At 47.1% G+C, this 25352-nt stretch overlaps 1 protein-coding gene across 1 annotated transcript in view; it reads left to right on the top strand.

Moving 5' to 3' along the window:
- Positions 1-25352, top strand: part of GORASP1 (golgi reassembly stacking protein 1) — a 69260-nt gene that overhangs the window by 14825 nt on the left and 29083 nt on the right. Inside the window, 5 exon segments of the mRNA XM_033932895.1 lie at positions 4311-4514; positions 13280-13366; positions 21263-21293; positions 21296-21363; positions 21365-21393. Of these exon segments, the coding sequence (XP_033788786.1) occupies positions 4311-4514; positions 13280-13366; positions 21263-21293; positions 21296-21363; positions 21365-21393 (419 nt within the window).

Below are 25352 nucleotides of genomic sequence, written 5' to 3'. Positions count from 1 at the left end.
GATTAAATGTATTATTTTCAAATTGTATACCCTTTAAGTCAGGGGTGCCCACACTTTATGGGCTTGCGAGCTACTTTTATAATGACTAAGTCAAAATGATCTACCAACAATAAAATTAAAAAAAAACACAAAGCACACTGAAAGGCAGAGAAAATGTTAATTATTCATATTCCGGGTTTTTTCAAAGAGGTCACGGCAGATGACTCTATGCAATGTCACCTCAGTAACAAAATACAAAAATAGACAAATACACCCCCTCCCTTTTTACTAAACCACAATAGTAGGTTTTAGCACAGGGAGTTACGCTGAATGCCTCGTGCTGCTCTCAATGCTCATAGGCTCCCTGCGCTAAAAAACGCTATTGCGGTTTAGTAAAAGGGAGCCATAGTGCAAAATATAGACAGCAGATATAAATTCTCAAAACCGACACATTTTGATCACTAAATTGAAAATACAATCATTTTTCCTACCTTTGCTGTTTGGTGATTTCATGAGTCTCTGGTTGCACTTTCTTCTTCTGACTGTGCATCCAATTTTTCTTCCTTTCTTTCAGCCTCCTGTATGTTTCCTCTCCTCCAGACCTCATTCTCTCCCCCAACTTTTTCTTTCTGTCTCCCTGTTCCCCCTTCTTTCTGTCTCCCTGTCTGCCCCCTTTCTTTCTTTCTCCGTGCCCTCCCCCAAGCCACTCGGTTTGCTGCCACCGCCATCGGGGAACAGCCCCCAAGCCACCGCCGTCTCAAGCTTTCCCTGCAGAAGCATCGCGCTGACCAGCATTCCGCTCCCTGACGTCAATTCTGACGTAGGAGAGGAAGTTCTGGGCCAACAAGGCATTTCTCCTCATTCCATCCAGCCTGAGCCCCATCTCTCCTTGATCCAGCATTTCCCTTCTGTGTCTGTCAGAATTACCATTCCACCTATTTTCCAGCATCACCCTTCTTTGTGTCCATCTCACCTATATCCCTATCTCACCACTTTTTCAGAATCTTCATTTGTCTCTGTCCTTGTCTTTACCCCATGTTCACCATTTGCCCTTTCAATGTCTTTATCTCCCCCCCCCACACTTTTTCAGCATTACTTCTATGTCTCTATTTCACCTCCTCTTCATGTCCCCTCTGTATCTCTATCCTTATTCAGTAGGTCCTGCTTACTCTTTCTCTTCTTTGTGTCACTATCTCCATTTTCAGCTTTCCCCCTTTTCCTTTGTTAATGCACTCTGTAGCCAGAATCTTTCCACCCTCCCTCCACTCCGGCCCAGCCCAGTATGAAATATTTCCTTTTCTTTCCCTCCCCTCTCTCTCTTCTGCTCCCTCACCCACGAGTCCTGCATCTGGCTCTCTCCCTTCTACCTGCACTTGGCAAAACCCCCCCCACCTCCGCGGCTCTCTTAAGCAACTCGTCAGCAGCGGTGATCAAGACAAGCTGCCGACATCGAGGCCTTCCCTCTATGAGTCCCGCTTTTGTGGAAAAAGGAAGTTGAAACAAGTGGGACTCGCAGAGGGTAGGCCCCGACGTCAGAAGCTTGTGTCAATCGCTGCTGCTGAGTTGCCGAAGAGAGCCGCGGAGCAGGGGGTGTGGCCGGAAGCAGGTAGAAGGGAGAGGGCTGCTGGAAGAGGTAGAAGTTCCGGAGAATGACACCGACCCGGGCCAGGATGATTTCTTTTTCAGGCTGTTGCTGCTGCTGCCGCCGCCACGACCCCCCCCCCCCCCCGAAATGACAAAAACAGCCTAATGCCCGGCGTCGGCGTCTTTGATGTCGGGGAGAGGAAGGCTGATAGGCCTGGTAGATCGGGACGGCTACACAAGTCTATCACAGAGCCCGGGATGGGCTCTGCGATCGACTCACGTTGCCTTCCTGAGCTACTGGTCGATCGCGATCGACTTGTTGGGCACCCCTGCTTTAAGTGTTCACCCTCTTTATGTTATTCTGCAACAATTAACACTATTAGAAAATATTAGTATTTTCATTTCTCACAGGTGGATCAGGGGTGTTCCTGGAATTTACGCTTAGTTTTATAGAATTAGGAAACATATTATCAGCACTGATTTCTCAGCACAATATGTAGAATTTTGACCATTGTGTATATTTCACAAAATTTCCATTTAAAGAAAAAAAAACTCCAAGAAAAGGAAGCTTTTTAATTTTTAGATGTTTTTTTTAGAGGTCAACTTTTCAAAGAAAAAATTTCTGAACACTTTAAAATTCCTCTCTTTAGTTGCTAAAATTCAGTTTTACCTTATCCCATTGCAAACTGGCATCTGTGTAACACTAAATTATTCCAACAGATCATATTTCTACTTAATGGAAAAACAAATCATTTTCTTTGTAGTTTCCTTCTGATAAGTAGATCTGATCTGCTCATTTCCTGATTAACCTCTTCTTTATACACTTGGGTATGCTATTAGGGCTCATTTTCAAAGCACTTATTAGACACACAAAGTACCATAGGCTAGCCACGGGTAACAGCCACCGTGTCATTCTCTATTGTAAATCTAGATCCAGTTGGCTGCCTTACATTAGTACCCACAACATTTGGGAAATAGTGCCCTTCTATAAACCATCTCAAACTATACTTATGGTGGCTCTGGTTCCTCTACACACTATAAACTCGGGATCAGGGTCAGTAAACTCTGGTTCCTCCCCATCCTTTCTGCCATTATCTGACTTACCAAGGCAGTGGTTAAAGCTACAGCCTCAGCACCCTAAGGTTATGGGTTCAAACCAACACTGCTGCTTGTGACCCTGGGCAAGTCACTTAATCCCCCCATTGGCCCAGGCACATTAAATAGATTGTGAGCCCACCGGGACAGACAAGGAAAAATGTTTGAGTACCTGAATAAATTCATGTAAATTGTTCTGAGCTCTCTGGAAAAATGGTATAGAAAATTGAATGAATGAATGATTTAATTCATCCGAGAGGGCCCTTACATATGCCTAATTTGGACTTCTAAAGCATGAAACTTCTTTGATGTTTGGACTTATATTTTCCAAAAGTATTAATAGCACCCTTCAAGTAAGCAAATTTACTTTTAGGCCCTGATTCTGAAAAGTGCTTCCAATTGTAGGCAACTGTAGGCGTCCTACAGCTGTCTAATCAGCCAACTGGGAGGCACTTTTTCTAAAAAAAAAAAAAAATGCTCCCCAGGCAGGCCGCCTATATTGAAGGCGCCTCCAGGGAGCCTAGAGAGGCCCGCAAGCCCGTCTAAGCTCACCTAAGGCTAGGCGGTAGCCTTAAGCGAATCTAGGTGGCCCTACGCTTCTCCCTAGCAGAACGGGAGACGCTTACAATGTAGGCTAGCAAAAGGCTGGCCTACATGGTAAGTAGACGCAGCCGCTGTACCTAATCGCGGCAAGGATCTACCTGCCGTGATTAGTATAGTGGCCGAATCTACGGCCGCAAGTCTCCTCTCCCCCCAGCGATCATGGCAGGAGGGTGCCCAACCCCTCCTGCAGACAGAGCCTGCCCCCCCGACGCTCACTGGCAGGAAGGTGCTCAACCCTTCCTGCCAACAAAACCCTCCCCCCCTCCCGACGATCGTGGCAGGAGGGTGCCCAAACCCTCCTGCCGACCCCCCCCCAATGGTCCTCCTGAAGATCGTGGTCCTAGGATCCTGTGGGTTGGGCAGGGGAGGTAAGCCCAAGGGGGGGGTTCCAGGGTGTGGGGGTCCGGCAGGAGGGGTTGGGCACTCTCCTACCGGCGATCTTAGGGGGGCCATCGGGGAGGTCGGCAGGAGGGGTTGGGTACCCTCCTGCCACGATCGTCGGGAGGGCCGTTGGAGGGGGTTGGCAGGAGGGATTGGGTACCCTCCTGCCACGATCTTTTGGGGGGTCTGCAGGAGGGGTTGGGTACCCTCCTGCCGCAATCAGGGGGGTGGGTTCTATCGGCAGGAAGGGTTGAGTACCTTCCTGCCAGCGATCGTCAGGGGGAGGAGTTGGGCACCCTCCTGCTGGTGATCTTCGGGGGGGCCGTTGGGGGGTCTGGGGAGGGAGGTTGGGCATGTTAAACCCGATTCTGTAACCGGCATCTGCAACATGGATGTCGGTTACAGAATCGGGTTAACTTTGGGCGGGTGTAGGGCTGATTTTCTATAGGACGCCTGTGACCGGCATCCTATACAGAATCCGGGCCTCAGTGTCAAGCCACACTGTTAATATCAAATTTCCTAAAAACTGATATTATTGATTGCAGTGAACTGCTGCCTTATGACTTTCATGGAATGTTTACTGGGAAAAAATACCGTTTTATCATTCCTTCTAGTATGAGACAATGTTTAGATTCCAGTTTTGAATATCTCTTCATGTATTTCTTCAGAATAAGGAAAACAACATGTTCAAAGACCTGCTGAAGGCCAATGCAGAAAAGGCGGTGAAGCTGGAGGTGTACAATATAAAAGCGATGAAAGTGCGAGAAGTAGAAGTTATCCCCAGTAACATGTGGGGAGGGCAAGGGCTCTTGGGAGCCAGTGTACGCTTCTGCAGTTTTGAAGGAGCCAGTGAGAATGTGTGGCATGTCCTGGTAAGTAAGAGGAACATCAATTTATCATAGCTTCATACAGCCAGTTGATCAAGGGCCACATGTAATGGCTCTATTACTGCAGTACAGATACCACCTAAACCTTAAGTTTATATACCGCATTCTCTCCATAATTATAGAGCTCGGCACGGTTTACAAGAGCTTAATATAGGGGTAATGGGGTTGGGGTTGAGTACGGGGGGGAAGAAAGCATTACATTTTTGTGAAAAGCCAAGTTTTCAGGTGCTTACGGAATAGTTGGAAGGAGCCCAGATTCCGTAGTGGGACAGTAAGATTATTCCAAAGCCCTGTGATTCTGAAGAGGAGAGATTTTTCCAATTTTCCCGCATAGAGAATACCTTTTAGCAAGGGGAAGGATAGTTTAAGTTTTTGAGTGGGCCTCGCGGTGTCAGGACTCGAGGAGTTTAAAGATAGTGGAATTAGGGGAGTGAGGATGCCGTGAAGGATCTTAAAAGCCAGCCACCTACTATGGGATAATGTGGTCTAGAAATTGTGGAAATAAAATAAGCTCCTATACCATGTTGCTTGCTGTCTACTTGATTAGTGTTTTTCTGCAGCCAAATTTTTGACACTGTCATTAATATTTATCAGTAGTATCAGGGTACAGTCGTATATAACAAACAGCAACTCAAAAGAAAACGTTTTGTATTATACATTTTCTTTGGAGTTGGTGTTTATTAATATTTATCGCCCTTATCCTGGTCAGTATCGCCTATAATTTTCACGTAACATTTACTTTTATATTTCACTCTCTTTTTTTCATATTTTCTTCAGGATCTAAAGAAGTGCCAGTAATAGCCAAGTGTTTTCAATGGCTAAGTACTTGTTCGGCACTGGCCTCGTCATCAGATCCACACTATTTTTATGTGCATAAAGTGCTCCGTGCAAATTCTAAACTGTTTATATAAATAAACAATAAAACTTTTTCTTTCAAACGCATAAACAAGTGATTACTAGAAAATTATTTTTTCTTAGTATAGGTTTAACTTGGGAGGGCCACAATCTTTGGGAGTTAGGCATTTTGGATTTGAAAGCAATCTCAGAGTAAGTGGCCCTTGATTAATGGATAATAGGGATATGCATTTATATTTGGATGAATGCTAAAATGTGGCAGGTGAGGGCAGTTTTCATTTTGTATATTTTAAAATGAAATAAATGAGAATGGGGTCCAAGTGAAATAAAAGCCATTTTGGGGGGGGCATCAATTATAGCCTGTGGAGCAAGAAAAGAGTACTTGGTTTTCCTCAGCCATTGAGAGATTCACTGGAGATCAGACCAATGATACTTGGGAGTAGAGGCTAGAAACTTGGAGCTAAGCTGCACAGGCAAGGTAGATTGAGTGCATTGGACTCAAATCTAGGACATAGCCCATGGTGGCCCAAAGCGCTTCTTCATGGGCATGTCTCTTCTTCAGCTTCCCACTGGATTCTGCATCGATTGTGTACCTTCCCTGACTTAAGCTATAAGATTCCAGACTTCTGAGGATCGTGTTCAATCCCCAGTAAACCTAATAGCCAGGCAAAGTGGAGCCAGGCAGAGTGGAGCAGAAATCATGACCTACCATATTGAAACATTCTGATAAGTAAACGGACAAATTTATCTAAGCCTTCTTTCAAATTTCATAGCTGATGTCATCATAAATCCTACATGGCATCATTTTCTTGCTATTTCTCTGTTGGATTTCAAATCTATTAGGAAAAAGAGAAAGTTATTAGCTGAGATAAAGTAAAGAGCATACATGGCAATGTTCCCTCTAAGGACTGAGTTGAGGTGATTCTGTAAGCATTTCTCACAAATACAAACACAGATATGTATACATGTATGTGTGCATGCACACACACATACATAAGGTGGCCAAACATATTGAAGAGACGATGGTGAAAGCTAGAAGGATGCCAGGGTGCATAGGGAGAGATATAGCCAGTAGGAAAAAGGAAGTATTGATGCCCCTGTATAAGATTCTGGTGAGACCTCATTTAGAATATTGTGAACAATTCTGGGGACCGCACTTTCAAAAAGATATAAACAGGATGGAGTTGGTCCAGAGGAAGGATAGTAAAATGGTTGGTAGTCTATGTCATAAGGTGTATTGGGACAGACTTAAAAATCTCAGTATGTATACTTTAGAGCAGTGGTTCTCAACCCTGTCCTGAGGAACCCCAGTCAGTCAGGTTTTCAAGATATCCCTAATGAATATGCATGAGTGAGATTTGCATTAGGGATATCTTGAAAACCTGACTGGCTGGGGGGTCCCCAGGACAGGGTTGAGAACCACTGCTTTAGAGGAAAGGTGGGAGAGGTGAGATATGATAGAGACATTTAAATACTTACTTAGCATAAATGTGCATAAGGCGAATCTCTTTAATTTGAAAAGAGGCTCAAGAATGAGAGGGCATAGGATGAAGTTAAGAGGTGATAGGCTCAGGAGTAATCTGTAGTTTTTTACAGAAAGGGTGGTAGATGCATGGACTAGTCTCCCAGTAGAGATGATGGAGACAAAGACTGTGTCTGAATTCAAGAAAGCCTGGGATAGGCATGTGAGATCTCTCAGAGAGAGGAAGAGATAATGGTTACTGCAGACAAAGAAATTGATCAGATTTGTCTGTCTCTAGTGAATCCATGTTGCCTCCAGTTATCTACAGGATTCCAGAAACTTGACCATTCTCTGTTTTAAAAGCGTTTCCATTAATTTGCTTATCACAGAAGTCAGACTTACCGGCCTGTAATTCCCAACTTCTTCCTTACTTCCACATTTGTGTAGAGGGACCACATCTGCCCTTCTCCAGTCCTCAGGTACCATTCCCGACTCTAGATCCTGGCAACTAATGCCTAGCAACTAAAATTCAATGCAGAGTAATGCATTTGGGGATTCATAATCGGTAGAAACTGTATATGCGGGGAGGTGAGAAGCTAATATGCACGGAGAGGGAGAAGGACCTTGGGGTAATAGTGTCCGAAGATCTAAAGGCGAAAAAACAGTGTGACAAGGTGGTGGCTGCTACCGGAAGGGTGCTGGGCTGTATAAAGAGAGGTGTAGCCAGTAGAAGGAAGAAGGTATTGATGAGCCTGTACAGGTCATTGGTGAGGCCCCACTTGGAGTATTGTGTTCAGTTTTGGAGACCGTATCTGGTGAAGGACGTAAGAAGACTTGAAGCGGTCCAGAGGAGGGTGATGAAAATTATAGGATGCTTGCGCCAGAAGACATATGAGGAGAGACTGGAAGCCCTGAATATGTATACCCTAGAAGAAAGGAGAGACAGGGGAGATATTATTCAGACGTTCAGATACTTGAAAGGTATTAACATAGAACAAAGTCTTTTCCAGAGAAAGGAAAATGGTAAAACCAGAGGACATAATTTGAGGTTGAGGGGTGGTAGATTCAAGAGCAATGTTAGGAAAGTCTACTTTACGGAGAGGGTGGTGGATGCCTGGAATGTGTTCCCAAGAGAGCTGGTGAAGAGGAAAACGGTGACGGAGTTCAGGGAAGCATGGGATGAACACAGAGGATCTGGAATCAGAAAATAATAGTAAATATTGAACTGGGGCCAGTACTGGGCAGACTTGCACGGTTTGTGTCTGTATATGGCTGCTGGGGAGGGCTTTGTGGCTGGGGGATGTAGATGGGCTGGAGTAGGTTTTGACGGGGATTTCGGCAGCTGGAGCCTGGGCACACTGCCGTATAGAGGTTTGGATTCTTGCCCAGAAATACCTAAGATGAAGAAATTTAATAAATTTAAATTGAATCAGGAAGGGCAGACTGGATGGACCATTTGGGTCTTTATCTGCCTTCATCTACTATGTTGCTATGTAGAGAAACATTGAAGAGGTCACTCAGCGGAGCCAACAGAATTTCCCTAAGTTCCTTCAGCACCCTCGGATGTACACCATTTGGCTCCATCGCTTTGTCTACCTTTTATTTAGCTTGCTCCTCATTAACACAACCCTCTGAAAATCGATCAGGATCTACTACTACTCCATCCCTATTCGTGATTGTCTTCTGTGGTCTCACTGTCAGCTTCTACATACATCTCCCCTTCACTTTTGAGTCTCACAATGTCACTTTTGCACTTCCTCCTATCACTGATATAGTTAAAAAATTTCTTGTCTCCCCATTTTACTGTCAGCTATTTTTTCTTCCATTTATATCTTTGCTTTCCTGACTACTCAACAAGCCTCTTAACTTTTCCAGATATTTTTGCCTATCTTCCTCTTTCTGCAATCTTTTGTAGTTTATAAAAGCTAACCTCTTATTCCTTACCTTCTCGGCTACTACTTTTGAGAACCAAAGCTGCTTACTTTTCCTCTTAATTTTACTTACTTGCCTCACAAAAAAGTTTGTTGCCCTTACAATAACTCATTTAAGTTTTACCCACTGCATTTTTACTCCTTCCAGATGTTCCCAACCAGACAACAATTCCTTGACGTAATCCCCCATCTATTCAAAGTTTTTAAAAAGACTAGAACCTTTACTTTTGAATGAGCCCACTCTATACCCATCTTAATATTAAACTGTACCATACAGTGTTTGTTTATGTTTATTCAAATTTGATATACCGCTGAATCTTACAGAGTTCTCAGTGGTTTCCATATCTTTTACAGGTACTTCAAGCATTTTCCCTATCTGTCCTGGTAGGCTCACAATCTATCTAATGCCAGATGATCACCCACTGTAACATCAGAAACACTTTCCCCGTTTGTAAGCACTAAGTACAGTATGACCTCATCCCGCGTGGGTTCCATTACCAACTGCTGGAACAGTTCTCCTTGTAGAGAATCCAGGATCTCCCTACTTCTAGAAGACCCCGCAATAGGGATACCCCAATTAACATTCGGCATGTTAAAATCACCTATTAGTAAAACTTCTTATTCAGATAATATTCTGAGCTTGTGGTAGGAGCAGTTAATATAGCTGGTTTGAAAAAAGGTTTGGACAAGTTCCTGGAGGAAAAGTCCAGAAACTGTGCCATAGATGATCCTTTAGTTGCAAATATTTGATGAATTATTAAAAACATGGCATGTGTTCAGATTCTCAACACAAATAATTCAACAAATGTTAGAGCTGCCAGAATGGCAAGTGAGTAATATAAAATGTTATGAGTTCTAGTAGAAATGCAGTACTCATATAACAGCCTATTTGACAGGTAACACAGGAAACCCAAGGGTTTAGCGGGTTGGGCAGCAGCACAACAGCCATGCTATTATTTGAACATAAGAACATAAGTAATGCCTCTGCTGGGACAGACCAGAGGTCCATCATGCCCAGCAGTCCGCTCACGCGTTAGCCCATCAGGTCCAGGACCTGTATAGTAATCCTCTATCTATATCCTTCTATCCCCTTTTCCTTCAGGAAATCATTCAATCCCTTCTTGAACCCCAAAACCGTACTCTGTCCTATCACGCCCTTTGGAAGCGCATTCCAGGTGTCCACCACCCTCTGGGTGAAGAAGAACTTCCTAGCATTGGTTTTGAATCTGTCCCCTTTTAATTTTTTCAAATGCCCTCTCGTTCTTGTAGTCTTCAAAAGTTTGACGAATCTGTCCCTCTCCACTTTCTCTATGCCCTTCATGATCTTGTAAGTCTCTATCATATCCCCTGTAAGTCTCCGCTTCTCCAGGGAAAAGAGCCCCAGTTTCTCCAATCTTTCAGTGTATGAAAGGTTTTCTATACTCTTTATCAAGCGTGTCGCTCTCTTCTGAACCCTCTCGAGTGTCGCCATATCCTTCTTTAGGTACGGCGACCAATATTGGACGCAGTACTCCAGATGCGGGCGCACCATCGCCCAATACAACGGCAGGATAACTTCTTTTGTTCTGGTTGTAATACCCTTCTTGATTATACCTAGCATTCTATTCGCTTTCTTAGCGGCCGCTGCACACTGCCGACGGCTTCATTGTCTTGTCCACTATTATCCCAAGTCCCTTTCTTGGGTACTCTCACTCAATGACAGCCCTCCCATCGTGTAGCTGTACCTCGGGTTTTTGTTTCCTACGTGCAAGACTTTACATTTCTCTACATTAAACTTCATCTGCCATCTCGTCGCCCACTCCCCTAGTTTGTTCAGGTCCCTTTGTAAATCTTCGCAGTCTTCTATAGTCCTAGCCCCATTAAATAGTTTGGTGTCGTCTGCAAATTTTATTACTTCACACTTTGTCCCTGTTTCTAGATCATTTATAAATACATTGAATAGCAGCGGTCCAAGCACCGACCCCTGCGGAACACCACTCATGAAGTGACCCTCCTCCAGTCCGAGTAGTGGACCTTCACTCCTACCCTCTGCTTCCTACCCCATGGTTCTTCTGGTTTAGACTTGGGAGAGGCTCTGGATATAAACAGAGTTGGAGTTTTATATGCTTATCTGCTCAAGATAGTAGAGTACAAAGAGGAAACACAAGAATGATATCTATAAAGCAATCCTGCTTTATGGCTGGCAGCTGGGATATATAACAGTTAACAACCTAGTTGTTTATTTTTTACACTACGTTTTTACTATTTTATAGTGTCTTTCATTTTCTGCTAAAGTATGGGGAATTTATATGCATATCTAACCAAAAGGGTAAAAACCAGAGAGCAAGATAGACCAAGCTATATGAACCAATTGGTTCTTATGTGTTGTCATTTACTGTGTTACTATGTAGGCCATTTACTAATGGTTAGTACTGGCTGTCTTCTGCAACAGATAGCTTGCCCTAACCATTAACAAATGAACCTCCTAACAGGTGTTGGAATGGGGGGAGTCACAGGTGTCATGGCACCCACAAAAATCTGCCATTCTCACCAATACCTCGCTGACACTGCAACTTTTTTTCAGTGGTAGCAGGTGGGCAAAAACAAAGATAAAGCCATTGTGGGGACTGCGTTTGTTCATTCTCACAGCTGCAGGATCTGCCCCCACAACTGAAAGTGATGTCTGAGGAGGCAGGACCAGCAGCCGCAGAGGATAAATGGTGTGGCCTCCCAAAGGCTTATTTTTATTTTTGCTGCCACCGCTGTTGCATGTTAGTCTGGAGAAACAGGCAGTGGCTGAAGTGCTGGGTGGGATAGGGTAGAGACATGGTTATAGAAGGTGAGGAGGCAGACTCTAGATCAGGGTGTCCAGACATTAGCCCTCACCAGGCTGGTTTCCAAGATTTCCCAAATGAATATGCATGAGATCTACTTGCATTCAGTGGAAGTAGTGTATGCAAATAGATCACATACAAATTAATTGAGGGAAATCCTGAAAACCCGATGAGATTGTGGGCCGTCAAGGACCAACGTTGACATCCCTGCTCTAGATAGGAAGAAAAGGGGGGGGGGACCAGGACACACTGGATGGAAGGGGACGGTGGACAGACAATACTGGATGGCCTGGGGGAGAGACATGCAGGATGGAAGGGATGGGAAACAAACACAACAGATAGCCTGGGGGGGGGGGTAGGAGAAGACAGATGTAAGGAGGAGAGAGGAGGCAGGTACTGACATGGGCGGAGCGAGAGAGAGAGCAGAATGCTTGATGGGGAGAGAGAGAGAGAGGCAAAGCACTGGATAGAAGGGGGAGAGAGAGGGGGCAGGTGCTGGAGGGAAGGGGGAGAGAGAGAGAGGCAGGCGTGGATGGAATGGGAAGAGGAGGAGAGAGGGGGCAGGAGCTGAAGGGAGAGCGAGGCAGGCGCTGGATGGATGGGAGAGAGAGGGGGCAGACGCTGGAGAGAAGGGGGAGAGAGCCTGGTGCTGGATGGATGGGAGAGAGAGAGGGGGCAGGTGCTGGATTGGAGAGGGTAGAGAAAGAGGAAGGCAGACACTGGATGGAAGGGAAGAGAGAGGAAGGGCGACACTGGATGGAAGGGAAGAGAGAGAGGAAGGGAGACACTGGATGGAAGAGAGGAGACACTGGATAGATGGAAGGGAGGATAGAGAGTGGCAGATTCTAGATGGAAGGGAGAGGAAGAGAAAGAGGGGGTGCAGATGCTGGACAGAAAAGGGAAGAAGAGAGAGAGGGGGTGCAGATGCTGGACAGAAAGGGGAAGGAGAGAGAGAGGGGGCGCAGATGCTGGATAAAAAGGGGAAGGAGAGAGAAAGAAGGGGCAGATACTGGATGGAAGGGGGAAGGAGAGAGAAAGGGGGCAGATGCTGTATGGAATGGGGAAGGAGAGAGAGAGGCAGATGCTGTTTGGAAGGGGGAAGAAGAGAGGGGCAAATGCTAGATGAAAGGGGGAAGAAGAGAGAGATAAGGGCAGATGCTGAATAGAAGAGGGAAGGAGAGAGGGGTGGATGCTGGACAGAATGGGGAAGGAGAGAGGGGGTGAATGCTGGATGGAGGGGGCAGATGCTAGAAGGGAGGGGGAGGGAGAGTGGACAGACACTGGAAGGAAGGGGGAGGGAGAAAGGGGGCAGCCACGCAGAAGGGGAAGGGGAGAGAGAGGGCAGATGCACAGAAGTGAGAGGGAAAACGGGGCATACACTGGATGGAAGGAGAGAGAGAGGGAGCAGATGCTGGAAGGGGAGAGAGAGGGGGCAGATGCTGGACAGAAGGGGAGAAGCAGGAAGCAGGAGGGAGAAAGGGGACAGACACTGCACAGAAGGGGAAGGGATAGAGGGGCAGACACTGCACAAAAAGGGGCGGAAGGGAGGGGCAGACATTGGACGGAAGGGGGAGAGAGAGGGGGCAAATGCAGGACAGAAGGGTAATGGGGTGCAGATGCTGGAAGGAAGGGGGTAGGAGAGCAAATTTTGCTTTTATAGGAATAATACCAACTCTATATATTTCACAGGATGTGGAAACCATGTCTCCTGCTGCTTTTGCCGGTCTGCGACCCTACACAGACTATATTGTGGGATCGGATCAGATACTGCAGGAGGTACTGTGGGATCTGCTGTCAAGTCTCTTCATTATATCTATAGTTGTGTGCCAAAAAATGGGTACCCCTGATGAAACTGAATGTTTCAATAAATCCCTAAATGAGCGGATACTAATACTACCACTACCTGGTACAAAATTAAACATGACAGGTTTCTGCAAATTTTCATGCTTAATTAATCTTTTTGTGCAGTTTTTACAAATTCAAAATAAGAAAACAGTGAATGTGGTAGAAGCAAAATTTTGTGCACCCTTTCAGTCAGTATTATGTAAAACACAGGGGCCCTTTTACTGAGCTGCACTAAAAAGTGGTCAGTAATATTATAAGTGCATGGGTTTCCTGCACACTGAGGCCACGTCTAGCACGCCTGTAAACAATATTTTTGAATTAATGCCCATGCACTAATTTCCAAATTAGCGCATGAGCTCCTACCACCACCTGCTACTAGGTAGTAAGGGCTCCCGAGCTAACCACCCACTAATCTGTCAGTTCAAGGTAATGTAGCTGCGCTAAACGATTAGCTTAACCGATTAGCACCCGGCAAGCCTACTCTCCACCTCCAGACATGCACCCTGCACTAATGTTCTGATTCCAAAACTACCGGAATGCTCTTATCTGTTTTGAAAGTTTGTTTATCCCAGGACAAGCAGGCATGATATTCTCACATGTGGGTGACGTCATCTACGGAGCCCCGATGCGGAAGCATTTTCAAGCAAACTTGATTGAAGATTTAAGTTTGCTTTGCTGCTCCACGCATGCGTGCCTTCCTGCTCCACTAGGGGGCGCATCCCCTCGTGGTCTCCAGTTCAAAATTTTCCGCTGAGCCTAGAAGTCGTGTTTTTTCAGGCTCTGCCCCAACTGCCTTCTAGCATCGCGATTTTTTCTTGTTTTTTCTCGATTAAGTCGCTGTGCGCGAATTTTTCTTTTTAAACTTGATTCCTGCTTCGTTTTTCACCGACCCGGAGGCTTCCGGGTCCCCGTGGCCACATGGCTACTTGAGCCGCGGCCACTTTCGATTCTATGTCCCGGCCTTTGACCGGCTTTAAAAAGTGCACCCGGTGCGAGCGGCTTCTTTCCATCACAGACCTGCATCGCCGGTGCATCCTTTGCCTGGGGGCCGCTCATCCAACCGACTCCTGCCCCCAGTGCGCTACTTTCCAGAACCGGGCCCTCCGTCGAAGGAAAGCCCGCATGGCGGATCTTTTCGCCCCAGACCAACCCTCTACCTCGGCCTCGAGGTCAGCCTCGGCCCCGGCCTTGACCTCGGCCCCGAATACCTCGGCATCGCCTCGAGACTCGACCCCGAAGTCCTCGGGACAACAGAAAACCTCGGCTCAGGGTAAGTCCCCTCTTCAGGTTCCTTACCAGCAAAGAAACCAACCTCGGGGACACCGGCGACGCATGGCGGAAGCCCCATGCTTACAGCCCCGGCGAAGCCCTCCAAGCCTTCGGGCCATGCCTCCACCACACGGGAATACTCTGATACGAGGTCGCCCCTGGTGGAGTGCACCGAGGCAATGGACATGCCTTCGATGCTGTCCGTGCCTGTCTTCCAGGACCTACTCCGAGCAATGATCTCGTCGGAGCTGTCCGCTGCAATGGCCCATCTACAACTGGCCTCGACCTCGACCCCGCATGTGCCAGACCAACCTGAGCCTCGCGTCGAGCCACCTCGGGGAAAAGTGCGCAAGCTTCGCCGCATCTCATCCTCCTCTGACTCCTCGCCGAGGCACCCGAGGCGCTCTCCCTCCACAGACCGCCACAGGGCAAAACGTCGTGCTAAACCGACAGAAACCTCGAACCGCCGTACCTCCAAGAAGGCCCGGAGTTCCCCCACTCTACGAGGCCGTTCCCCTACACCTCGTACGGGACCGCTCAGGGTGGCGGAGTTATCACTCTCCAACCCGCGCATCCTCCGAACTCCCCCTCTGATCCGAGGTGTCAGGCTTTCACCGAGGGAGTCCGGGTCGAGGTCACCGATTTGACATCGATCGGTACCCCGAACCCCGGCATCGTCTCCGAGGGGCTCCTCGAGACGTTGGAGATCCCCGACCCCGGAACACTTTCACAGCGCTTCCCCGGTCTCGGAACGTGGATCGGAGCGGGAACCTCGATACTCGAGGGAAGCCTCCCCGTCCTTCACCCGACGGATGTCTCGTTCACCGACCCCACACGGGGACTTGGGAACATCCCGCCCATCCTTCACTCGCTTTGTCCAGGACATGGGCCACGCTTTGGACTTAGACCTCCAGTCCGACTCCAGATACTCAAAGGAGTACCTAGCGGAGCTGGACATGCCATCACTGCCCAGAGAGTCCCTTCGCTTACCGCCTAATCCGGTACTCCAACAGGCTTTCTTCAGGAACCTGGAGACCCCCTATATGGTCACAGCCGTCCCCTCCAAAATGGAGGCCAAGTACCGTACGGTACCCTACCCGGGGTTTGAACAACCACATCTCTCCCACCAATCGCTGTTGGTAGAATCGTCCCTGAAAAAGGCTCACCCCTCCCGAGTCTCAGCTACGGTCCCCCCAGATCGGGAAGGCCGAACCCTGGACAAGTTCGGCAGGAGACTATATCAAAATGCGATGATGGCCTCTAGGGTGCAAAGCTACACTTTCACCTTCACATCCTACCTCAAACACCTCATCGGACTACTGAGAGCCTTTGAGACTGACTTACCAGCCTCCCGCCAAGGAGCGTTTAGCCTGCTTGTAGAGTCCCTCTCCAACCTACGCCTCCATCTATTCCACGCGGCCTACGATGGCTTCGAACTCTCCTCTAGAGAGGCAGCCTTTGCTATCGCCATGCGCCGACTAGCTTGGCTGTGCCTGGTCGACATGGACCCCAACTTACAGGACCGGTTGGCTAACCTCCCCTGCGTGGGAAAAGAGCTGTTTGACGACACTATCGAGGCGGCTACAAAACGCCTCTCTGAACACGAACGCTCATTTGCCTCCCTTGTCCGGCAAAAGCCAAACCCGCCCGCGTCCAGGCCATTCAGGGCCCCTCCGCGCCGCTACCCGCAAAAATCCACTCCTGCCTTCTCCCGGCCTCCGCCCAGGCGTCCGCAAACCCACCACCGGGCCCCACCCAAATCCCAACCGTCTGCAACTACCAAACCATCCCCGTCCTTTTGACAGGATACGCGGAAGGGGACTGACCCCCTCCGCCAGAGTTCCAGGCTCCCTACCTATCGGGGGCCGCCTCAAAGCTTTTTACCCTCACTGGGAACAACTCACGTCAGACGCATGGGTCCTTGGCGTGATCTCATCAGGATACTCTCTCAACTTTCGAGCCATTCCCCCAGACAGCCCCCCAGGGAAGTGCCCTCCCAACCGAACGCTGCTACCACTACTCCTCTCAGAAGCTCGAGATCTGCTTCGCCTGCGAGCGGTGGAGGAGGTTCCCCCCGACCAACAGGGGAAGGGCTTCTACTCCCGTTACTTCCTGGTACCGAAGAAAACGGGAGACCTACGCCCAATACTAGACTTGAGACGACTCAACAAATTTCTGGTACGGGAAAAATTCCGGATGCTTTCCCTACCGACCCTCTACCCCCTGATCGAGAAAGGCGATTTCTTAGTAATCAAACTTAGTAATGTAGTGGGCAAATGCACAACAGACGAAGATTCAGTGCCCGACAACATGATGCACGACCTACTCCTCCGACTGGAGCGATGGTCTAGGACATGGCAACTCAACTTCAATGCCAAAAAATGCAAAGGTATTATGCACCGGGCAGCCAGAATCCGTGCAAGTCTAGTATACCCATAATGCGAGATCCTAGCAAAAACGGTAGCAGAACGAGACTTGGGGGTAATCGTCAGTGAGGACATGAAGTCTGCCAATCAAGTGGAGCAGGCTTCGTCCAAGGCAAGACAAATCATGGGGCTGCAATACGAAGTGGTTTCGTCAGTCCGTAAGGCGGGAAGTTATTATGCCATTGTATAGATCCATGGTGAGGCCCCACCTGAATACTGTGTGCAATTCTGGGAGGCTGGCATTATCGCAAGGATGGTGCTGAGACTGGGAGTCGGTGCAAAGAATGGCCACCCGGATGGTCTGTCGGGACTCAGGATCTACCATACGAAAAAACGGCTTGACAAATTACAGCTATACTCGCTCGAGAGCGCAGAGAGAGGGGGACATGATCGAGACGTTCAAGTATCTACGGGCCGCATCGAGGCGGAGGGAAGATAGTCTCTTTTTCAAAGGGTCCCACGACAACAAGAGGGCATCCGTTGAAAATCAGGGGGCGGGAAAACTACGAGGTGACACCAGGAAATTCTTTTACACCGAAAGAGTGGGTTGATCGCTGGGAATAGTCTTCCACTACAGGTGATTGAGGGCCAGCAGCGTGGCCTGATTTTAAGGCCAAATGGGGATCGGCACATGGATCTATTCACAGGGCAAAAGGTAGGGGAGGGACATTAAGGTGGGGCAGACTAGATGGGCCGTGGGCCCTTATCTGCCGTCTGTTTCTATGTTCAATGTTCTATGGCTCTGCTCCCTCAATCTGAAGGAGGCGTACACACATGTTCCAGTGCACCCCGCTCACCGCAAGTTCTTGCGTTTCCAAGTAGGGGACCTGCACCTACAATACCGAGTCCTCTCCTTCGGCCTAGCATCGTCACCCCGGGTCTTTACCAAGTGCCTCGTGGTGGTCGCAGCTGCCTTACGCTCCCAAGGCCTTCAGGTATTCCCCTACCTGGACGACTGGCTGATCAAAGCCTCGTGCAGGGAAGGGGTTATCTCCGCGACCCAACAGACTATTATCTACCTACAGAGTCTGGGGTTCGAGGTAAACTTCCCAAAATCCCAACTGAGCCCCTTGCAGTCCCTGCAGTTCATCGGGGCCACGCTGGACACGGTTCGCCTCCGTTCCTTCCTCCCCCCTCCACGTCTAGAGGCTAGTAAATCTGAGTCGAAAGATCTCACTGCTACCCTCGGTATCAGCTCGACAGATGATGACTCTACTAGGCCACATGGCCTCCACCGTCCACGTCACACCATTCGCCCGTCTCCACCTGAGAATCCCTCAATGGAACCTAGCCTCTCAATGGCGTCAAGATCGGGGACTCGATCGATCGCTCCCGTGACAGTGACTCCTTCCATGCAACGATCGCTCCGCTGGTGGGGGCCGACTCTTCAAATCTTTCCAAAGGTTGCTCTTCCTCGCCCCCCCACACAACAAGGTCCTCACCACGGACTCATCGGAGTAACGCTTGGAGAGCCCATCTGGATGGCCTACGCACTCAAGGGGATGTGGTCAGCAGAGGACCGTCGCTGCCACATCAACGTGCTAGAGCTTCGGGCCATCTGTCTCGCAGCTGTAGCTTTCAACATCTGCTCCACGACCGTGTGGTTCTCATCCGAACCGACAACCAGGTAGCAATGTACTACGTAAACAAACAAGGGGTGAACAGGGTCTTGGCCCCTCAGCGCCTCTGGAAATGGGCAATCTCCAACAACACCTTCCTTCGAGCGGTGTACATACAAGGAGAACAAAACTGTCTGGCGGACAGGACTCAGCCGCCTCCTCCAGCCACACGAGTGGTCACAGCACTCTCAGACCTTACAACAGGTGTTCGAACAGTGGGGGACACCACAAAATAGATCTGTTCGCATCCCCCACAATCACAAACTGCCTCTCTTCTGCTCCCGGATGTACTCCCCGGACCGGCTCGGAGGCCGACGCCTATCCTCCTCGACTGGGAGGGAAAGGTTCCTGTATGCGTTTCCACCGTTTCCTCTGATCCTGCGGACACTTGTCCACCTGAAAACAGTACAAGCCACCCTGAACCTGATTGCTCCTCGCTGGCCACGCCAGCCTTGGTTTCCCTCCTACTTCAACTCAGTGTCAGAGATCCACTGCCTCTGCCTCGGTTTCCCTCTCTACTATCACAGGGTCAGGGTTCGCTGTTACATCCCAATCTTCAATCTCTTCATCTGAATGCTTGGGTTTCTTTCCCCCTGACTTCTCTCCCCGTGTCTCAATCAGTCAAGGAGATACTGAAAGCCTCTAGAAAAAACCTCGACGAGAACCTGCTACTCCCAAAAGTGGACCAGATTCTCAACCTGGTGCTCCTCCCACAGTCAGGACCCGGTGTCGGTCCCCGTCCTCTGGTCCTTGACTATTTACTTCAATTATCTCACTCCGGCCTAAAGACCAACTCCATTCGAGTACACTTCAGGTGCGATTGCGGCCTTTCACCAGCCCCTGGAAGGGAAAGCCCTCTCGCTCCAATCCCTTAGTCTCTCGCTTCATGAAGGGTCTCCTGAATGTCCACCCTCCTCTCAAACCTCCTCCGGTGGGTTATGGGACCTCAACGTGGTTCTGGCTCAACTAATGAAACTTCCATTTGAGCCCCTAGACAAATGCCATCCAAAATTCCTCACTTGGAAGGGTAATTTTCCAGGCTTGCGCTCACTTCCGCTCGGCGGGTTAGTGATTACAGGCTCTGGTAGCGGGACCCACCCTTCAACGGTATTCCATCACGACAAGGTGGTACATCCGCACTCATCCAAAGTTCTTGCCTAAAGTAGTATCTGATTTCACCTCAATCAGTCCATTGTCTTGCCTGTGTTTTTTCCCAAGCCCCACTCTCATCCCGGAGAGGTGGCGCTCCACACTCTTGACTGTAAGAGAGCGTTGACCTTCTACCTCCAACGCACTCAGTCACACCGGAAAGTCCCACAATTGTTTTTGTCCTTCGACCCAAAACCGGTTAGGGTCACCCAGTCTCCAAGCGCAACCTTGTCCAACTGGTTGGGCCGATTGCATCTCCTTCTGCTACGCTCAGCTGGTTCTCGCGCTGCATGGTCGAGTAACGGGACACAAGGTCCGAGCAATGGCAGCCTCCGTAGCGTTCCTCAGGTCCACACCTATCGAGGAAATCTGCAAGGCTGCCACGTGGTCTTCGGTTCATACTTTCACCTCTCACTACTGTCTGGACTCACTGTCCAGGAGCGATGGCCGGTTCGGCCAATCGGTTTTGCAAAATCTATTTGCTTAAATTGCCAACTTCCCTCCATCCCTTTTCAGTTAGCTTGGAGGTCACCCACATGTGAGAATATCATGCCTGCTTGTCCTGGGATAAAGCACAGTTACTTACCGTAACAGGTGTTATCCAGGGACAGCAGGCATATATTCTCACAACCCCGCCCACCTCCCCGAGGTTGGCTTCTTTGCTAGTTAAGTGAACTGGAGACCACGAGGGGATGCGCCCCCTAGTGGAGCAGGAAGGCACGCATGCGTGGAGCAGCAGAGCAAACTTAAAATCTTCAATCAAGTTTGCTTGAAAATGCTTCCGCATCGGGGCTCCATAGATGACGTCACCCACATATGAGAATATATGCCTGCTGTCCCTGGATAACCTGTAACTTACCTGTTACGGTAAGTAACTGTGCTTTACCACATTATGACCTTCCTGTAATAAAATTACAAGAAAATTAAAGCAAATGAATCATCTACTTGAAGTTAGCAAGGCATGAAAAGCTAAAGGCATTTATGAATTGCAAGAGGACATATTAAGAAGGATTGCCTTTGTGTAAAACAAATTTCCAATCCATGTTCACCTTCCTGGGAGTCAAAATCTGGAATGATCTCTCAGAGACAATAAGAACAGAAGCCAACCATGCCCAATTCCGGATAAAACTGAAAACTCATTCTCTTTGACAATTAACTTTATAAGATCACCTTACGCACCTGTTTCCTTTGCATAGTACGATTAGGTTCCCCTCCTTTCTCCCCCTTTTCATCTTTACTTCCCCTCTTGCCCAATCTTCCCTTTTCCTTTTCAAGTCACCTAGAGCCTGTTTAGGTTTGTGCAACTCACAAATATTAGATTAGATTAAATTAAAACAAATATAAAATCTCTCCTTTTTCTTCAGTCTGAAGATTTCTTCACATTAATTGAATCCCATGAGGCAAGCCACTGAAGCTTCTGGTTTATAACACAGAGATGGAGTCCTGCCGAGAAGTTCTTGTAACCCCCAAATGGAGCCTGGGGTGGTGAAGGAAGGTATATGGTTGGCATACCTACTGTTTATCTGTTTCCTACTAACTTGTATGGGAATCCATGTATAAATTTTAGCAGTACTTTTGCTTTGGCATGCTACTTCATAGGGAAAGTCTGATCTAATCAGGATTTGCTGACCACACTTTCCAGAACAGGTTCAAGGCGATTTAAAAAAGAGAGAAGCCCATGCAGAATCTTGAGGAGAAAATTACATCTTGAGGAAGAGGAAAATTATATTAGTGAGAATGGGGAGAGGCTACATTACATTATATATGAAGATAAATTTAGTCAGAAGGGAATGCTGAAACCATTACGTTGAGAGAAATTTGTCGAATGGGTAGGTTTTCAATCATTTCCTAAAGATGAGGTGGTGCTGTTCAGTTATCAAGGCAGGTTGGAAGGGCATCCCAGGTTCTGGTAGCAATGTAATGTAAAGAGGGTGTTAAATATTCATTTGAATCTTACTCCTTTAGCAGATGGATGATCAGTTGGTGGGTTTCATGAATCCTAGTTGAGTTGAGGGGAGGAGAACATGTGGATTGTGTCTTCTGGTGCTGTGGTATCCAGGACATGGTGTACAATGCATGACAGTTTAAAAAGGATATGTGCTTGTATAAGTAGCCAATGAAGCAAGTATGCAGTGACATGATCATACTTTTTAGGCCGAAGATGAGTCGAAGTTCAGTGTTTGGATCAATTGTAGTTGTGCATTTGGGAGGAGGGTAAACCCATATAGAGGAATTGCAATAGTCAAGATGTATTAGAACTAGCATTTGTACAAGTATTGCAAAGTCTTTGCACTGAAGTAAGGTTGATTAATCTCAGCTGTTTCAAACTGTAGAAGGTCTTTCTACGGAGGTTGGAAAGTTGTGATTCATATGAGAGTGTCTCGCCTATGTGTAATGTTAGGCTTGTAGGTGCTCTCTGTGCGTTGTTGTGAAACCAGAGTAATTTGGTCTTGTTAGTGTTTAGTTTTAGTTTGTTGAAGACTGCCCAAGAATGGATTTTTTAAATACTATTGGAGATTTTGAGGGTGGGGGGAGATCATTAGCGGGATAGAAGAAATATGTCATCAGCGTGGGGATAGCAGGCATTCCTCCATCAGTGAAGGTGAGTGTACACAGTGCGCTGATAAAGACAGTGACTAGCAGTGATGAGAGTGGGGACCCTTGAGGTACTCTGCAGACTGCGTTCCAGGTTGGGAGATGGAATCTTGCAAAAGAAATCTACTGTAGGGGCATTTAATTTTCGAAAGGGCGATTATGATAAAATGAGGAAAATAGTTAAAAGGATTTGTTGCAAAGGTTAAGACTGTAAACCAGGCGTGGATGTTATTTAAAAAATATCATAATGGAAGCCCAGAGCAAATGTATTCCATGTATCAGCAAAGATGGTAAGAAGAAAAAAAAGCTGGCATGGTTAAAAGGTGAAGTGAAAGAGGCTATTAGAGCCAAGAAAACATCCTTTAAAGAATGGAAAAAGGATCCGAATGAAGAAAATAAGAAGAAACACAAGCACTGGCAAGTTAGATGCAAAGCATTGATAAAGACAGCTAAGAAATAATATGAAGAGAAACTTGCAAAAGAGGCAAAAACTCCATAGCAAATTTTTTAGGTACATCAGAAGCAGAAAGCCTGTGAGGGAATCAGTGGGACCTTTGAATGATCAAGGAGCAAAAGAGGCGCTCAGGGAGGATAAGGCCATAGCGGAAAGACTGAATGGATTCTTTGCTTCGGTCTTTACGGAAGAAGATGTAAGAGATCTACCTGAACTAAGCCAAATCGACAAGTTAAAAAGAGATAAATTGCCAGGACCAGACGGTATACATCCCAGGGTACTAAAATAACTCAAACATGAAATTGCTGACCTGCTGTTAGTGATCTATAAATCTGTCACTAAAATCAGCTGTAGTACCTGAAGATTGGAGGGTGGCCAATGTTACGCCGATTTTTAAAAAAGGGATCCAGGGGAGATCCGGGAAATTACATACCGGTAAGCCTTCTTCAGTGCCGGTAAAATGGTGGAAACAATTATAAAAAATAAAATTGTGGAACATGTAGACAAACATGATTTAATGAGATGGAGTCAGCATGGGTTCAGCCGAGGGAGATCTTGCCTCACAAATTTGCTTGACTTCTTTGAAGGTGTGAATAAACATGTGGATATAGGTGAGCCGGTTGATATATCATACCTAGATTTTCAGAAAGCTTTTGATAAAGTTCCTCACGAGAGGCTCCTGAGAAAATTAAAGTGTCATGGAATAGGTGGCAAAGTTCAGTTGTGGATTAGGAATTGGTTATCGGATAGAAAACAGAGGGGTAGGGTTAAATGATAATTTATTCTCAATGGAAGAGAGTAAACAGTGGAGTGCCACAGGGGTCTGTACTGGGACCGGTGTTATTAACTTATTTATACATGATCTGGAAATTGGAACGACGAGTGAAGTGATTAAATTTGCAGATGACACTAAACTGTTCGAAGTTGTTAAAACGCATGCGGATTGTGAAAAATTGCAGGTGGACCTTAGGAAATTGGAAGACTGGGCATCCAAATGTCAGATGAAATTTAATGTGGACAGATGCAAAGTGATGCACATTGGGAAGAATAATCTGAGTCACAGTTACCAGATGCTAAGGTCCACCTTGGGGATTAGTGCCCAAGAAAAGGATCTGGGTATCATCGTAGACAATACAATGAAACCTTCCGCCCAATGTGCTGCGGCAGCCCAAAAAGCAAACAGGATGCTAGGAACTATTAAAAAAGGGATGGTTAACAAGACTAAGAATGTTATAATGCCCCTGTATCGCTCCACGGTGCGACCTCATCTGGAGTATTGCATTCAATTCTGGTCTTCTTATCTCAAGAAAGATATAGTCGCACTAGAAAAGGTTCAAAGAAGAGCAACCAAGATGATAAAGGGGATGGAATTTCTCTCATATGAGGAAAGACTAAAACGGTTATGGCTCTTCAGCTTGGAAAAGAGATGGCTGAGGGGAGATATGATTGAAGTCTACAAAATCCTGAGTGAAGTAGAACGGGTACAAGTGGATCGATTTTTCACTCCATCAAAAATTACAAAGACACTCAATGAAGTTACAGGGAAATACTTTTAAAACTAATAGGAATAATTTTTTTTACTCAGAGAATAGTTAAGTTCTGGAACGCGTTGCCAAAGGATGTGGTAAGAGCAGATAATGTAGCTGGTTTTAAGAAAAGTTTGGACAAGTTCCTGGAAGAAAAGTCCATAGTCTGTTATTGAAAAAGACATGGGGGAAGCCACTGCTTGCCCTGTATCAGTAGCATAGAATATTGCTACTCCTTGGGTTTTGGTCAGGTACTAGTGACCTGGATTGACCACCGTGAGAATGGGCTACTGGGTTTGATGGACCATTGGTCTGACCCAGTAAGGCTAGTCTTATGTTTTTATGTTCCATACACAGTATTCTCTTGTTGACATGAACTCTTTGAACCAATTGAGAACAGTTCCAGTCACTGAGTTTATGCAGCAGGAGCTCATGGTCCACAAAGTCGAATGCAGCAGATCTGTTGAACTGGAGGAGAAGGAGCTATTATCCTTTGCTGAGCATCTGCTTGATTTTGGTGGTTAGTATGAGTATCAGTATTTCTGTGCTGTGATTGGGTCTGAAGCCATATTGAGAGGGTGGAGGCAGGAAAATTTGTCAAGATAGGCTGTGAATTGATTACAGACTAGTGATTATAGAAGTTTGGTGAGTAGAGGTATTCCTGCTATGGGTCTGATGGTAAGGATAGATCAGCTCCTTGGGATGGGTTTCAGGGCAGTGTGACCCATTTGGGTGGGTAATTGGCCATTTTGTAAGAGGTTGTTCATCAGTGATGTCAGCCCATGTGTGAGATCGTTTGTAATGTGGAAGTACAAGTGTGGTGGGCATTTGTCTAGTATGCTACTTTTGGAGAATAGTTTGATTAGTTGGGAAGCACTA

The sequence above is a fragment of the Geotrypetes seraphini genome, chromosome 2 (assembly GCF_902459505.1).
Source record: "Geotrypetes seraphini chromosome 2, aGeoSer1.1, whole genome shotgun sequence".
Classification (NCBI taxonomy): domain Eukaryota; kingdom Metazoa; phylum Chordata; class Amphibia; order Gymnophiona; family Dermophiidae; genus Geotrypetes; species Geotrypetes seraphini.
This window is presented reverse-complemented; position numbering and strand designations above follow the sequence as displayed.